The 14,036-nt window shown below is 32.4% G+C and overlaps 1 protein-coding gene across 1 annotated transcript in view; it reads right to left on the minus strand.

The window, feature by feature from the left end:
• Positions 1-14,036, minus strand: part of LOC126887857 (dorsal root ganglia homeobox protein) — a 405,607-nt gene that overhangs the window by 270,249 nt on the left and 121,322 nt on the right. The window contains exon 3 of the mRNA XM_050655752.1: positions 3,598-3,791. Within this exon, the coding sequence (XP_050511709.1) occupies positions 3,598-3,791 (194 nt within the window). The remainder of the gene's footprint in view (positions 1-3,597; positions 3,792-14,036) is intronic.

Consider the following 14,036-nt stretch of genomic DNA (forward strand, 5'->3'; position numbering starts at 1 on the left):
CTTTTTAATATTAGATAGTTGTTGGAAAAAATAGATTGATCGATAGCAATAATTTTTCAAATCTGAAATAGTCTCATAATATCCCGAGGCAAAGTGATTATTAAACCACGCGAATAATTACCGCAGTTTGTTTGGCAAACCACAACAGATGTTACCCCCTTTTCAAAACTAAGCGATACAATGTTACAAGTAGTAGAGACACGACCCCTTACATTCTCAACCCCTCGACTTACTTCCAACCTGCTACAACCCCTGCTCAGTAGGGTTCACGTAGTCTTATAATCCCTTCAGAAAACCCGCTGCTTCCGCTAATAAATATCAATGAAGTCATTACACGCTGTTATTATTTACAAATATGGTCGGGTAATTATACGCCAAATAGCTTAAAGGTGTTTGCTTTGAACTGATAATAAGAAAGACTGGTGAAGTTCATTCACAAATGTTGTTTCTTATAAAAATCAAAATTAATAGTAAATTTCTTTCCTTTTTCTTATATTCTGTGTCGATCTGTATGATAAGTATTATAAAATGGAGTCATCTATATATCATAAGAGACCGAGATGGTCCAAAATTTGCTGTATTTGATGGAAAGTCACAATTTTAATTCACAAGACCAGAAAATTCACACATACATACGTCATTGCATCCTGCAAGCATGATCGACTAATGCAAACAAGTGATTTCAGAATAACCACACAAAAAATATAACGGGTTAAGGTCCAGAAAACCAGCCGACCACTCCATGAATCGTTTACGTCAAATCCATCGATTTGGAAGTACATTCCATTCTGTTGAAGCGCAGGAATACTTTCGTTATTTAGTAAATTTACGGAAAAAATTAAGAAGATTCAAAAGCTTAAAAAAACTGGAATCAAAAGACAGCATTAAGTATCTTTGGTCATACATTTTTTGGATACACAACAAGTGCAAATGAGTAAGGGCGTAAGACAGGGCAACTTCTCCCCTATGCTGTTTAACTTATGTTTAGTTTATGTAGAAACGATCTTTCAACCAGTTGAAAGAGTTACGTCCTACAAATATTTAGGGGTTGTTTCACTGATACTAATGACCAGACAAGAGAAATCAAGAGGCGAATTGAGATAGCGAGACAATCGTTTGTCAAAATAAAAAAGTTCCTATGCAGCCGGAACATAAATATAAACTTAAGAACGAGAATGTTAAGGTGCTATGTTTTCTCCGTTCTGCTGTACGGCATGGAAGCTGGGACACTGAAAAAGATAAACATCAAAAACATTGAGGCATTCGAGATGTGGTGTTACAGGAGAATGCGGAAAATACCATGGACAGAAAGAGTAACAAATCAAGATGTTTTGCTGAAGATGGGGAAGGAATGCGGAGTCATAAAAACCATACAAACGAAAAAACTGGAGTATCTAGGCCACATAATGAGAGGAGAAAAGTATTCTCTGCTAAGACTCATAATTCAAGGAAAAATCTCGGGAAAGAGAAATGTGGGACGTAGGAGGATTTCCTGGTTGCGAAATTTAAGGGAGTGGTATGGGTGCAGTTCAATACAGTTGTTCAGAGCTGCAGCCAACAAAGTTAAGATTGCTGTGATGGTAGCCAACCTCCGATAGGAGACGGTACTGCAAGAAGAAGATCTTTCAATTTGCACAGCAGATTGAAAAAGGTATTAAAATAAACGGAATTCCCATAAATTATTTGCGATATGCCGATGATACAGCTACCATAGCAGAAACATAGAAAAATTACAAAATAGCGAGAGTATTATATATCACTGAAAGTAATATCCCTAACCGTATTGAATCGTTTAAAATGTAGTGTCCCAGAAGGTTGCCTAAAATTCGGTGGATGGGCCATATTACAAATTACGAGGTCTTAAGAAGGACTAATACTCAAAGAGAGCTTCTAAACATCGTTAAACAGCGAAAGGTTTCATATCTAGGTGATATTTTAAGAGGCGATAAATACAATCTTTTCAAAATCATTTTAATGAGCAAAATCGAGCTAGGATAAGACCACTGTCATGAGTTTATCATGAAGTTTACTTCTACGAAAAATAGGCCTATATCATATTTTGGATAATTCCCATCCCAACTTTAAACTTTTTGTGTTATGTTCGTGTTGAATCCAATGATGATTTCCATTATTTCACCTACACCTGGAGTTATGGCGTTTAACGGTTATATTTAAACAATAAGTTGCCTTATCAGAAAGCACTATATTAGCTGCAAAATGTTTGTCGTCATTGCAAAAGTCCATCAGTCGCTCGCAAAACTCTATCTGTCGGTTAAAATCTTCAAATGCAAAAAAATTGGATCAGATGTATTATGTGTAATTGTACTAGCATGCAGAGTTTCATGAATATCATCTGTTTCGTTTCAAAGATTCTTCCTTGCTTCCATACTTTAATGTATATAATGCTTGCTTGCATAATAAAAATATAAAGTAGAAATAAAAGAAAATCGAAACGAATTAAAAATAGTTATTTATGAAACAGTTCGTGAAGTATGCTTTTTGCGAACGCACGCGATTGCTATAAATCGCGTAAGTTCGCAAAAAGTACTTCACGCACAGTTTGATACAATATTTTATCTACGATAAACAAATAAAAAAAGCTATAACTCTTCGTCACTGGAATTCATTTCTATTCTACAATTTTTAAAAATTTGACATTTAAAAATTCTAACTACTTTCAAACCACAAAACTGTCAAAACTTTTGTCACCATGACAATAATAATGAAATTTATTTTTCTGGTGTTCTACAATGATATTATTATGCAGAAAATTGTGTTGCATCGCATATTTAAAATGCGTTTATTTCGAAAACGGTTTGAGTTTAGCGAGATGAATGTAGTATACCTCATTTAAGTAAAAATAGGAGAATAAAAGTTTTAATTCAAAAAGTATGTAGAGTAGTGGATAAAAAAAATTAACGTATTAAATGAGCGTTGAAAGACGTATGTGACGCCTTCTGGGTAATACATCATTTTTGATGGAAAATTTACTCCGCTTACTAAATTTTGTGTAGTTATCGCATGCCTGTCAGGAAATATTCAAGAAAAAATTAAATAAAAGTTTAAATTTCACACCCTGTATTTCGGTTATTATCAACTTTTGTACTAAAGTAAGTTAGCTTAAATCGACCTATTTTAAGTCCAGGAACCTAAGGTTACGCTATGGCCCATTCTTTACGAAACACCGTGTATTTATTTTGTGGAGTTTTAGGGGGTACTCTGTATGTATATCGATGTTTAACATCAGATCTACAAAATTGAGAAATAAATTTGATTTTGTATTTTGAAAATAGTTTCTCATCTGGAAGTTCAAACAAAACTGATAAAGTACAAAAAAAATGTTATAGTCGGTTCGCTAAACTCAGACACAACTGGCTAGTGATTTTAGTAGGTAAATTTTTTGTTTTTGACCAATTTTGCCAAAATTGGCAAAATTATTAACTATTTAGTAATTATTGACTATTTAGTAATTTTTTTGCCAATTTTACCAAATTGGCAAAATTACTTACTAAAATCACTAGCCAATTGTGTCTGAGTTTAGCGAACCGAATATATTTATAAATATAATAGTAAATTATTCATTATTTATTTTCTTACCTGCACCCTAGCTTCAGTCAAATTTATTTTCATAGCTAAATCTTCTCTAGTAAAAACGTCCGGGTAATGAGTTTGTGCAAAAGCCGTTTCTAATTCTTCTAATTGTTGTAACGTAAAGGTGGTTCTGTTTCTCCTTTGTTTTCGTCTAACGAACGTGTCGTCGTGAATGGCAGGGTGGTACGAGTAACTAGTATCTGAAAATAAATTTGCAAAATTGATACATTCATCTTTTGTGATAATATTAAAAATAGTAACAATTTTAAGAAAAAAGTAAAGAAGAAATAACTCTAAAATTTAGTATACGTTTTGCGATATACAATATTTAAACTTTTATGCTTGGTTGCACCAACAGATCTTAAGCATAAGATGTGCCTTAAGCTCACCTTACGAAACATACTCGGTGCACCATTGAGTCTTAGACCAATTTTCAGCTTGCCACAATGGATTGCGTCTTAAACTTCGTCTCAGTTAAGACGAGCGTTGAAAAGAATCGAAAATTATGGTGCAACGTAGGTGAGACTTAACGATAAAATCATTAGTTTTCGAGGTATTTAAAGTAAAAAATGAAGCGGCACAATACACTAATCAAAATAACTGTGCCGTTTCATTTTTAGCTTCAAATATCCGAAAACTAGTGACTTTATCGTTACGAATGAAGAGTATATTATTTACATAGAATGTATTGGAGAATTGATAAATTACGCTAAAACAGAAATTCCGCAGAAACACTTATTTATCATAATTTAGTAGGGTGTACAGTACCTACACTTTTTGTCAAGTATGACAAGGATATACGTCAAATATCTTTTTTAAAGTACTGGGTACAAATAGGAACTGAAAGAATGGGAAAATTATATTAAATTTTTTTTTCACGACATACGATAAGAACCAAGATTGGAAAATAACAACGAAGGGCCAGCAATTCTGAAATTATAAATGCAATTAATCAACTCAAAACAAATAAAAGCCCAGGTCCAGATGGAATATACCCAGAAACGTTAAAATTAATCAGCGAAGAAATACTCGTATTTGTCCTTTTATTCAATCGCATTTATAATACAGGTAAAATGCCCCATAGAGTCATCCCACTACCGAAAAAGCCAAACCCACAACACCGCAATGAGTTGCGTCTGACATAAACCTTATGAGTCATGCAGTAAAAGTCCTATTAAAAGTCGTACATAATCGTATCTATAGAAAGTGCGAAACAATCATCGGAGACGATCAGTTTGGATTCAGAGCCGGCATGGGAACGAGAGAAACTCTCTTCAGTTTACTAGTTCTCGCCCAAAAGTGCTACGACCAACAGAAAGATATATTTATTTGCTTTATAGACTTTGAAAAAGCATTTGATAGAGTAAAACACGACCTACTATTACAGTGGAACCCGCTTATTAGAATACCGGTTATAGGAATATCCCGCTTTAAGGAATAGAAATTTGAGGTCCCAAAATGTTTCTACTAGCCACAAATGATCGGTTATTAGAATAACCTGGTTATAGGAATACTTTTGCTTAGCACGAAGGCTATTCCAATAAGCGGGTTCGACTGTAGTACGTTTGCAATAAGTCGGTTTAGATGGAAAAGACATCAAATTACTAAAAAACTTGTACTGGAACCAAAACGCCAGTGTTAGGATCGAAGGTTCCACATTCGGAGAAGTAGAAATTAGACAAGGATATGTTTTGTCGCATCTGCTGTTTAATCTCTACTCCGAGTTTCTATTTAAAGAAGCACTGCAGCATTCAAAGGATGGAGTCAAGGTGAATGACGTAAATATCAACAGCATCAGATACGCCGATGATACGGTGTTGATTGCGGATTCCGACTTGGGTCTACAACGACTCATCGACACGAATAACTCGACCTGTGAGCAATTTGGTATGAAAATAAACATTAAAAAAACCAAATTGATGTCAATCCGAAAAAACCAAAACGTACCTCAACCTTGCACAATAAATGGCATTTTTTAGAGCAGGTCAATAGATTTAAGTACCTGGGATGTTGGATCGATAGCAGCCTAAATCCTTATCAAGAAATAAGATCGAAAATAAAACAGGCCAGAAATCTAAAAAAAAAAAAATCCAAAAACTGCTTTGTGATTCCCGAATAAAACTCGAAATTTGACTACGTTTATCCAAATGCTACATCTGGTCGACTTACTCTATGCAGTTGAGACATGGACACTTAAAACATCAACCGTAAATAAATTGAAGGCCTTTGAAATGTGGATCCACCGGAGAATCCTCAAAATTTCATGGACATCGCATATCTCAAACAAAAAAGTGCTGCATAGAATAGGCAAGGAAAGAGAACTTTTTAACACGGTGAAAGTTGGAAAAACATCATACCTAGGCCACATACTGACAAATAATTAGTATTGTTCGTCCGCTATAACTTTTCCCATTCGTCACGATTCATTTTCAAGCAAATTAAGTCAAAACATAAAGTGAAACGTACGTCGATGTGTATATACATTGTATATGATGTATACTGTATACTATATAGGGTGAGTCAGATAACTGGCCTATTAGAAATATCTCGAGAACTAAAGGCAACAGAATCATGAAAATTGGAATGTACAAGTTTTGCAGGATGATCTAATAAATGAAAATATTTTCATCTCTTTGCAACTTCCGGTTATACCGGAAGTTGCTTATAACTTCGTTTTTTTAAATGGGACACCCTGTATATTTTTACATTTTTGGATTCTCCTCAATATCTTCTTTCTAAAAATATGAGGTTTTGTAATATTATACAGGGTATTTTAAAAGATATTTACACACCCAGTAGAATTGTAGATAACAGTTTGACATTAAAAACTCTGCTTACTTTTAAGTGATTTTTAATATAGTCTACTATTGTTAAGAATCATTAGTATAGCTAATTTTCAAATTTTAGTATACAGGGTTAGTCGAAACTCGGAATGAATATTTTCTGAGTTTTCCTAAATGGAACACCATGTATTTTAGTATTGTAATGAAATGATATTTCATGGTACTTATTTATTTTATAAGTATTCCCTATACCTAATTGCTTTAGTTTGTGAGTTATTGGTGATTCAAGCTAAACATTAATTGCAACAAAAAATACGTAAAATTTTATTAGGTTGGCCGTGAAAAAAATTCAATCACAAATAATTTTTCAGAAATAAATACATATTAATCCAGACTGATCCTTAAAATTACCAATAATGGTTTAGCTATCAAAATACCTACGTAGTTAATATTTTTGGTGCGATTAACAGTTAAGCACAAATTAAAGTAGTTAGGTATAGGGAATGTTTAAGAAATAAAAAAGTACCATAAAATATCATTTCATTACAATACTAAAATACAACGTGTTCCATTTAAGAAAACTCATACCGAGTTTCGACCAACCCTCTATACTAAAATTAAAAATTTAGCTATACTAATGATTCTTAACAATAGTAGACTATATTAAAAATCATTTGAACGTTAGTAGAGTTTTATATGTCAAACTACTACAATTCTACAGGGTGTGAATGTTGCTACGAAATTAATACAAACACGTAATTATCTTTTAAAATACCTTGTATAACATTACAAAACCTCATATTTTAAGAAAGAAGACATCGAAGACAATCCAAAAATGTAAAAATATACAGGGTATCCCATTAAAAAACGAAGTTATAAGCAACTTCCGGTACAACCGGAAGTAGCAAATAGATGAAAATATTTTCATTAAATAGATGACTCTTCAAAGCCCCTTAATTAAAATTTTCATGATTCTGTTGCCCTTAGTTCTCGAGATATTTCTAATAGGCCCTTTATTTGCCTCACCCTGTATACTACACACCTGGGCGTAAGTTTCACTTTATGTTTTGACTTAATTTGTTTGAAAATGAATCGTGACGCATGGGAAAAGTTATAGCTGACGAACTATACCAATATGCTCAACATATAGTGAAAGGAAAGATCGAGGGAAAGAGAGGACTAGGAAGGAAAAGACTATCGTGACACAGAAACATCCGACAATGGACAGGGCTAAATTTTGAACAGCTAATAAGAACAGCTGAAGACAGAGAAGAGTTTACAATTGTAGTAGCCAACCTCCATTGAGGAGACGGCACTCGAGAAGAAGAAGGGTACAAATTATGTAGTTTTTAAATTTTATACTAAAACACCACGTTGCACCATTGAGTTTATTAATTTTCAGCTTGCCACAATGGATTGCCACGTGGATTGTATCTTATGCTGGCCACTCACTTACGGATATCGAAGAGGCCGAGCGACTGACAGGCGGTTAATTGAAGCCAAAATCACCACATACACGCAGTTTTCGTAAAGGCGTTGGCACGCTCGATCACAAAACTGCATGTGTGTGGCGTCTCAACTGCAGTTCATTAACTTAACTACTCAAATACCGGCCTTCAGTCCTGGCCTGCATGCCATGGCCTCTTCGATATCCGTAAGTGAGTGGCCAGCATTAAACTTCGTCTCAGTTAAGACGTGCTTAGATAAGAATCGAAAATTATGGTGCAACGTAGGTGAGACTTAAGGCGACCCTATCTATGAGCTGAGCTGGGCTAAGCTGGAGCTTAAGATTTGTCGGTGCAACCAGGTATAAGAATCACATTATACCAAAAATATTGTTTCGTGAGATAAAGCACAATATTGATTTTCAAAGAAAGTTTTAACATGAAATTAAGTATTCCACCTTACTTTTATATACGGGGTGTCCCGGAAAATAGTGCGCTCTTAAAGGTATAGGTAGAGGGCACCATGTATAACAAAAAACTCTTATAACATTTTTTTCTAAATGGTACCGTTTGACCAAAAAATTAAAATACATTTTAGTATGCAAATTAAAATCTGGCAACTCTGTGAGGCACGAAAATTTAAACGTAGACAGTCCCATGTTTAGTAAACAGATAGTTTGGAAGAATCCTGTTTAGTGTCAATGCCTAAAATGTTTTCGAATCGTGAGTTCATTACCTATTATGTTATTATGTTGATTATTTATGGCTGATTACTAGTTACGTACTATAATTTCTCAAAATGTTTTGCCGGTAGTGGGCGTTCAAATATTACGTAACGCGATTTTTGAAGATTTTTGACCCCCCACTCCCCTCTATGTAACGCACCGTAATGGGGCGTTCAAGTAGTACGTAACGCAATTTTTGAAGATTTTTGACCCCCCTCCCCCAACCTGCGTTACGTAATACTTGAACGGTCCCGTATTTCTCGTCCTATGAATGTATGTGTTCGTGAAAGTGAGTTACTTTGAACATTTATTGGGTATAATAATTATTTTCAAGTAATTACAGCATAATCTGACGTATTTAATTTCCACTGTAAGCTATGTTTAAAGCCCCCAGCATTCAACACATTTAAAGCTTACTAAATACATAATACTAGTTCAATTAAAAGATGTGTTTTTATCTTAATAAGTATTTCAATACAATAAAAAAAATAATTATAGTAAACAAATAACAAAAAAAAAACAAATAATAGTAAATACATAAGTACTATTAGGTTGGATTATTTTAAATATGTACTGTAAAAAATCTCAAACGAGTTCTTATTATCTCTTATTATTCCGTAGTGCGTACGATGTTGCCAGGCTATTTAAATTTCTAAACATTAAAATACAGGTATATGGAAAACAATGTAATATTTTTTTGGAAACGGTTAACTTTAGAAAAAAATGGTACTGGACTTTTCAACGAAAACTTTTCGTTTATAAATTCGCAAAGTCTGTGTGTTATTGCGTCACCGCTCCTGCAACACTTAGAGTAGATTTATCGATGGATTCTTATGTAGTTTTGTCTTCTGAATACAAATCTGAAAACAGCATTTCGATATCTCTAACTGTCTTCGAGATAATCGACCTCAAAGTCTAAAATGTGACGTAACAATCCTTTTATTTTCCGCCGACACACTAAACGTCAGCTGAAATCGTTTATAGTAAGTAGGCTAGTTTTTTTAATCTGAATTTGTTAAGCAAAGCATAGGTTATTTACATTTGAGTTTGACATTTCGTGAATGTCAAACTAAATTTTAAATTAAGTATTAATAAAATATCAATGACATTTGATAGTGAATTTAATTATTATATAAAATAAATAAGATGTTCAAAAATACAATTTGAGTATATTTTGAAAGCAATAATTTACAAAACAACTTTACAAAGGTTTATACGAGTATACGGCCTCCCCTTTAATGGCACTACCTAATGATAAATGGACTGTTCTATTTGTTATGAAATGAAAATTGTTATTATAGTCGGTTCGCAAACCTCAGACACAACTGGCTAGTGATTTAAGTAGGTAATTTTTTTGTTTTGTGCCAATTTTGCCGAAATTGGCAAAATTACTAATTATTTAGTAATTATTAACTATTTAATAATTATTTTTTGTCGAATTGGCCAAATTACTGACTAAAATCACTAGCCAGTTGTGTCTGAGTTTAGCGAACCGAATATATGAAATGTTGTTTGGAATAAAAATTATGGTCTTATATGTGCAACTACATCCTTCTAATGGAAAAAAATATTTGAAGATTTTTTTTAAATTATGGATACCAACAACATTTTCATTTATAACTCTTTTATTTTTAATTTGACGAAGAAAAGTTATTCTTCATAAAAAGCTCTTCATGGTCTAAGATTTATGATGCAACCATCGTATGTCAAATTTTATTAATTTTATACGAGGTATATAAAAAATATGAGTTTCGATCAAGAGTAAAGTACCTTTATAATTCACAACATTTAAATTAGAATGATATAATTGCACATTAAAACATAATTTTTAATTCTGAACAACTTTTCATAATAGCAAATTTTCCATATTATGAATTAAAATACGTAAATAAACAAAGTTTTCGTTATGATAATGCTCGCATTTTCAGCTTGTTTGTTCTAAATTGTACATTCTATCTATACCTTAAAGGAACGAACTATTTTGATAAACTTTAGTTTATTGTAGTCCGTTATCCAGGTTGATCAATTCTTGTGAGAAAGCTTTGTGACATTCTTAATGAATTGCCCTGTATGATATAGTTGTTGTATGATATATATAGAAGTTGTTGTATTTCCAGTAGATTCTGTTTCCTGGCAAGATTCTTTCAATGAAATGTCTTCTTTCTATGCTTCTGTCATTCGTTCCATTAACTGAGACACTAAGATATTTAAAGTGTTCTACCTTTTCAAACTTCACCAATATTTAACTTTGTCACATTAAATGTATTTTTTCTTGAGCATATTAGGTAGCTATTTTGTTTTATTTTGATTTATTACCAAACACCTCTCGAATGCTTACTTGCACAACTTCTCAAATTCTTCCTTTAAACCAGAGGTTCTCAATCTGTGGTACATGTACCACTGGTGGTACATATCATTATTGGCGGTGGTACACAAAACACAGAAAAAATTAAAATAGGAGTACTTAGTAAGTATTGATAATTCAATTTAAAAATATAGGTGGTACCAAAAATAATAAAAATAACTGTAGGTGGTACGTCACTCAAAAAGGTTGAGAGCCGCTGCTTTAAACTGTTTAGGTTTCTGCTAATCAATGCTATGTCATTAGCGTACGCCAGAAGTTACGACGTCGATGTTATAATAATTATTGTACCTTTTATTTCGGTAGCTCTAATTGTTCCTGACATTAAAAATAGTGACGTTGATAGAGAGTCGCCCTATCATACTCCAGTTGCTATTTGTATATGTTTGGAGATGCCGTTCTCTGTTAAGTAGGTCAAAAAATGAGCTTTATTTTGATACTATACAGTATGGTCACTCGTGCAAATGAAAGGAATAAATTCGTTATTTCGTAAACCGGCGACTTTAAGGAAAAATCCTGAAACAGGTCGATTTTTATTTTTAAATTATGATATTTTGCCATAAATGTCATACTACTGACATGTCATACATATATGTACTTACATCGAGTAATCGATGATTTTTTTAAATGAGAATAGTTGTCGTGTGCTAGCTCATTTGAAAGATTATTCAATTCTCTATTTATTAATATAAACATTTACATAATTGTTTATACAGGGTGCCCAAAAAAATGTTTTAATTTAAATTATTTGACAAAAAAAAGAAGAATTTATTTAATTCAAAATACATTTTATTGCTGTTAGAAATCAGTAAAAAAAATGTTTATATCACAAATAAACATTGCTTTTCACTTAAACTAAGGGCCGGTTGTTCGAACGCTAATCAACAATGATCATTATCAAATATTTAATTACTGTCACCAACTGTCAATGTCAACTTTCATTGGGTTGCTGAAATCATAATTATTGATTACAATTATGAAATTACTTAATCAATTATGTTAATAATTGTTATGGTAATTGCTTAACTAATCTCATAATTATAATCAATTATGTTTTCAGCAACCCAATAAAAGTTGACATTGACAGTTGGTGACAGTAATTAAATATTTGATAGTGATCATTGTTGATTAGCGTTCGAACAACCGGCCCTTAATGTTCAAACTTCCTAAGAGGCAGGTAGCTGGCGTGAGCTGACTTGAACATTGAATTTAATCGAAAAGCAATGTTTATTTTTGAGAAAAACATTTTTTTCTGTTTCTGGGCAACATTAAAATGTATTTTGAATTAAATAAACTACATGCACTCTTCTTTTTTGTCAAATAATTAAATTAATTTTTTTTGACACCCTTCACAAATAATACAATTGTGTAAATGTTTATATTACTAAATAGAGAATTTAATGAACTTTTAAATGAGCTATCACTCGACCCCTATTCTCATTTAAAAAAGAATGTGTGTGTGTACTTTGTACGCACGTAAGAAGTTATACTTCTATTATATGATTATATGATTATAAACGAAATTAATATACTTTTTATTTATATTTTATTTAAATATTAAATTAATTTATACTTAATACTTCTCAAACATTTTTATTAAAACAGTGCCAAAAATTAAAATAATAAAAAAATAAAACACACACAAACACATTAAAAATGCCACAAATGATTTCTGAACATTAATTGTCGGAAAAATTTTTAACTAAATACGTATTTTCTGAAAATAAAATTATATAATAAATATACTTACAATCATAAAATATATAAAAAAAAAATAAAAAAATAAAAGTTTCTATTGGGATTCGAACCAACTTACCACGCGGCTGGTATTTGCGTTGTATTGGGATTCACTCGCATTAAAACTGCGCCACAGAGACAGCTTGTCATTATGTGCGAAGATCGTCTAACTAAACAGATTAACCTTTTGACATTTTTAACTTATGTAAATCAAATTATTTTGATTTTGAATTGAAATGATTTAGAATTGAAAAAATACAACAAAACATAGGGTAAGAAGACAATATATTAGGTGAATATTGATAGAAATTTTGATGGTAATCAAATTATGTAAAAAAAAGTATTACATACTACTTATGTATTTTGGTAGGTTCAAGGTAGGTATCGGAGCCCGTATAACGACTAATAAATTTCGCAATAACTTGCGTCGTGCAAAGTGGCTATGTTCAAATATCATAACAAAATTTGATCAACTATTTATAAAACACTTACCAGTGAAAGATTCTTTAGCTTTTAATAAGCGAGATCTGCGGCACTCATACTAGGCACAGTTTGATGAGCTTTCACATTGGCATGCAACAATCATCTCTTCTATGTAAATAAGTCCAAAAATATAATATGAAAACTATTTAAAAAGGCAGTATAACCATTAACTAACTTTTTGTTTGTTGTTTCTCTTCCTACAAATTTTAAAACGCAACAAGCATACATTATAACCAAACACAGTCCCACAGCTGTGCCGCAGCTGCCATATTGGATAATTTTTGTCATGTCATTTGAACATCCAATCAGAACAAAGTTATAATGCGCATGCGCCCGGTCGCTAGGTTTTCCCATATAAAATTTCACCGTCATTACGCCCGTAAAGAAGTATAACTTCAAAAAATCATCGATTACGTCATCACGCCCAGATGGATGACGACACTAGTATGATATGTATGCCAAAATATCATAATTTAAAAACAAACATCGACCTGTTTCGGGATTTTCCCTAATGTCATCGGTTTACGAAATAACGAATTTATTCCTTTCATTTGCACCATACTGTATATACCTACGAGTAGATGCAAAATTTACTGAATGCATTAACATTATTTAGTGGTGGACGCATATCGAAATAACTACTCTGTGATAGATCGCATAACGAATTAGCTACTTTGCGGTAGACCGCATATTGGATGATAGACTGCATATCGAATCGGCACTAATCTATATATTTTTTCGTATTTAAAATATTACTTGCGGGTAAATCCTAATTGTTCTTTTAGTCAAGGAAGTCTCTTCGCATCCGCTCGGGAAAATATTCTAGTCAGGTGTTTTGCACAATCTTACTCCTAGGTTAGTATTAAGTTTTTGCCAAGAAAGGTATTTCTAACAAGGGTGCATTGTATTT

Source organism: Diabrotica virgifera, chromosome 7 (assembly GCF_917563875.1).
Source record: "Diabrotica virgifera virgifera chromosome 7, PGI_DIABVI_V3a".
NCBI classification, from domain to species: Eukaryota; Metazoa; Arthropoda; class Insecta; order Coleoptera; family Chrysomelidae; genus Diabrotica; species Diabrotica virgifera.